At 53.7% G+C, this 4,197-nt stretch overlaps 1 protein-coding gene across 1 annotated transcript; it reads left to right on the forward strand.

Annotated features, from left to right (window-relative positions):
* Positions 1-1,051: 1,051 nt before the first annotated feature.
* LOC123117273 (putative protein TPRXL) lies at positions 1,052-2,746 on the forward strand. Its single transcript, XM_044538058.1, has one exon. It carries the CDS (start codon positions 1,124-1,126, stop codon positions 2,414-2,416), a length of 1,293 nt encoding a protein of 430 aa, XP_044393993.1. The 5' UTR covers positions 1,052-1,123; the 3' UTR covers positions 2,417-2,746.
* Positions 2,747-4,197: the final 1,451 nt, after the last annotated feature.

Consider the following 4,197-nt stretch of genomic DNA (forward strand, 5'->3'; position numbering starts at 1 on the left):
TTAATAGCAAAACGAATTATCATGAAGAAAATAAATAAGTACTTATCGTACAAGAAAATAAAAGAATTCTGCATTATTTAGCCGTTGGTCCCGGTTCGAGCCACCAACCGGAACCAATGGTGGTGGGCCAGGAACGAGGCCCATTGATCCCGGTTCGTCCCATCAACCGGGACCAAAAGGTCCAGACGAACCGGGACCAATGGCCCACGTGGCCCGGCCGGCCCCCGGGGCTCACGAACCGGGTCCAATGCCCCCATGGGTCCCGGTTCTGGGCTGAACCGGGGACTAGTGGACTGACCCGTCCTGGACCTTTGCCCCCTTTTCTACTAGTGTGTCCGAAGGCCAACTCCAAACACAGCTGAGCTCTAGCCCAAGACAAGCAAAAGAAACACAAGGCAACCAATCAAAACAACCCACCAACCCAAAAATAATTTTTTTGCATTAAGTCATGAGTTGAATACAAACATACTTTCTCAATAATAATAATAATAATAATAATAATAATAATAATAATAATAATAATAATAATAATAATAATAATAATAATATCCAATAAGTGAAAAACGGCGGGGCGAAGCGCACGTGTCCCTCTGGTCATCTTGATGAGTGCTAGACATACCCTATTTCCTAATCTCCACCTTTAACCTGCATCGAAAATTTGTAAATTTTTCGAGGAAGCAAAACTCGTGTTGGGTTGTGATTTTCTTCCGAGATTTTTCGGAAAACTGAATTTCGACTAAAATTCAAAACCTTTGCATGTGGAGAGAGGTGACAGTGATATTGCCACCTAGAGACGAAAGTGCCTTTCTTCTTGGACATGCATGCATGGTGCACAGATTGCCGGTTGTGGTGGATACCTTCTCCTATACTAAGTACTAGCTAGCTAAATTAATTGACAACCACATAGTTGAAACAAGAAGACTGGTCCAACACTTGTCGCCAGAGGCATGCTTCTCTTTCCGAAAGCCATTCCAAACCATGCATGCAGCGAGACGAGCCCTGGACCATCGAAAGAGATGGCAAGCAACCAGTATATAAGCCTACGCATTCTCGCCTTTCGTCCTCAGTACCGACAGGAAGAGAGACCCATGCACCAGGAATCAATTAGCGCTCAGCGTCAACCATGGCCGGTCTGGCTCGCTTCATCCTCCTCCTGCTCCTCGTCCTCGCCGTCCCCGTCGCTCAGCCTACCCCCTACAGTGACAACCTCCAGGACGCGTGCAACAAGACGTTGTTCCCCAAACTGTGCATCCAGGCGCTGACGGGCAACCCGGAGACCCGGACAGCGGACGCGCGCCGGCTGGCCGAGTTGTCCGTGAACTTCGCCAAGCAGGCGGGCACCAAGCTGGCAGCGACCGCTCACGACGAGCTCAACGGTGTCAAGGCGGACGACGCCCTGTTCAAGTGCCTCGACAGCTGCTCCGACGACATCGAAGAGGCGGTGGCGCACCTTAGCGGCCTCAGCCGCGAGGTCACCGACACCAAGTTCCTCGAGGTCAAGTCGTGGCTGTCCGCGACGCTGGGCGGCTCCTCCACCTGTGAGGACAGCTGCAAGGACGCGCCCGCCAGTGATGCCAAGTTGTTCGTCGTAGCCAAGAGCATCGAATTCGAGAAGCTGCTCCGCGTCACGCTCGACCTCATCACCGAGGCCTCCGGCTCCATGTCCGCGTCCGGCGACGTCGCGGTGCCGCCCACGGCGTATCATGGCAGCGCTTCAGGATCCTATGGTGCTGCCAGCGCGCCGGACTTCTATAGTGCCAGCGCATCCGAGTCGTCCGAGAGTGCCAGCCCATCCGAGTCGTCCGGGAGTGCCAGCGCGCCGGACTCCTACAGTGCCAGCGCACCGGAGTCGTCCGGGACTGCCAGCGCGCCCAGCTCCGAAGCACCATCCGCTGATGCGTCGGCCCCCTCGACCTCGAACGCACCAACCTCCGAGGCACCCTCAGCTGCCGCGCCAGGCCCCTCCTATGGCTCCAGCAGCGCACCCAGCTCCCAAGCACCATCCACTGATGCGTCCGCGCCATCCAGTTCCAGTGATGCGTCGGCGCCATCCAACGCTCCAACCTCCGACGCACCATCAGCTGGCGCGCCAGGCCCCTCCTACGGCTCCAGCAGCGCACCGAGCTCCCAAGCACCATCCACTGATGCGCCGACGCCCTCGAGCGCACCAACCTCCGACGCACCCTCAAGTGGCTCGCCAGGCCCCTCCTATGGCTCCGCCAGCGGGCCAGCTACCGATGCACCGTCGCCATCCCCATCGGGCGCCGACGCGCCATCTTCCGGGTCTGCCAGCGCGCCATCATCAGGGTCTGCCGGCGCGCCATCATCAGGGTCTGCCAGCGCACCATCGTACGGGTCTGCCGGCGCCCCGTCCCCGTCCAACGCCGGCGCTCCTGATGCCGATTCACCTGCATGAGAAACGCGCGCCGGGTTGATGCTTTGGTGCCTAGGCTGAACTTTTTGTTATTATAGGGCTCCCGTTATCTCGTGCGCACGCGAGAAGATGTTGATGCATGCACTTGCGGGCTTTAGCATGTGTTTGGTTGAGGAACCACGTAAAATATAGAATGTCGTATATGGCCCCATTTGAGTGTAACGGGTCGACTTTGTTTGCTGTATTTTATTTATTTGTTCATCGTGGGTGGGTGCAATGCACCCGGTTGTAGCCATTACTTTCCTAGAATGGAATTGTTCCACCTCACTGTTTGGTTGGAGAGTCTGAATGCAAGAAATTTGTTTGAGTTCACATCATGGTAACCTCTCATATGTATAACGCAGATACTATATGGCCAAAATTTGTCATTAGTATAGAAACTATCAATGTAAGCACACAGATCAAGCATATACTTTGAGTTGGTTGAGAAAGTCCACCGGATAATTCAGTTACAATCTCATCATATAAAGAAATATTTAACACCAAAAATAGTTTGACGCTTGATCATTTCCCAAGTGCATAATCTCTGCTTGGGACCCCGGCGCCTTTGCATGGGGAGAAGGATCACGGGCGGCGAAGCGGGTGTCTAGAAAAGAAAAACAAAGCATGCAATATCCCCACGTCCAAGCACGCGGGTCATAGGTTGCTGGAGGATTTTGGTGAGCTTTCCGAGGTGAGCAAAGCTAAGGGCGCTCAGCAAAATATGAAATCAGACTTGGACATGTACAAAAAGCTGATCTCACCACAAGTGTTCTGGGCGTTGAGCAGTTTGGCGGGCATCACTGCGAAGTCGAAGATAGACCTTTCATCATGTTTTCTACATGATAATATTAGCACAAGATGCTTCTAGGTTTATACAGAAGAGCCATTCTTTTTTTTTTTGCGAGAAAAGGAAGATGATATTAAAGCTTCGTTCTTACAGAAAGATCCAGAAAAAAATGAAAATTACACACGGGTCCCTCTGGATCCCGACCACGCCGACGAACAGAACGAGCCGGTGGCGCGCCGCTGCCGCTGCTCCTCTTCACGCCTTGGTTCGGAGCCAGCCCCTCCGCAGCCGGGAAGTCGCCGGACAATGGATCCGAAGATCCTGCGCCCTGAAACGCCATCGTCATCGCGAAGCTTCGCCACACCATCTTCATCTTCAACATCAGCACCCGGATCCGCCGCCTATGCAGATCCGGCGAGGGCTTGACGCGCACGGTGGTTCCGACGAACCACGAGCACGGGGAAGACGAGCACTCCGCCGCAGAGCTCCGTAGAGCACCACCGCCGAAGGGGAGGAGCACCGCCATCAAACTCCAAACCAACTGCGCCGCCGCCTCCACAACGCTGCCGGCTGGATCCCAAACAGACCCTACACTATGTACACGCCGAGATCCGGGGCTTCCCCAACCTCCCGCTGCCGGAGCAGCCGACGGAGGAGGAGAAACCCCTGGATCCCCGGCGGGCGAGGTGGATCGACTGGGGACGTTCACAAATCGCCCCCTCTCTACTGTAGACGAAGAGGGGAACGGCCATCATACAGAAGAGCCATTCAATATGGATGGTTTCTCTTCAGCGAGCGGTGGTCAGTTTGGTTGCACTTGAGCCATGCCTAATTGCTTTGGGCCTGGTGCTCTAGTGTCTGGCTCTAATGATGTTTCTTGATGTTGTATTTGTCTTGTCCCCATCCCCAAGCTCTAGTGTTTTTTTTTCCTTTTTTTCTTTTTTCTTTTTTGGTTTTTATTCTGTTTTCCCTGATTAACTAAGAATGTTAGATT

Source organism: Triticum aestivum, chromosome 5B, assembly GCF_018294505.1.
Source record: "Triticum aestivum cultivar Chinese Spring chromosome 5B, IWGSC CS RefSeq v2.1, whole genome shotgun sequence".
Classification (NCBI taxonomy): domain Eukaryota; kingdom Viridiplantae; phylum Streptophyta; class Magnoliopsida; order Poales; family Poaceae; genus Triticum; species Triticum aestivum.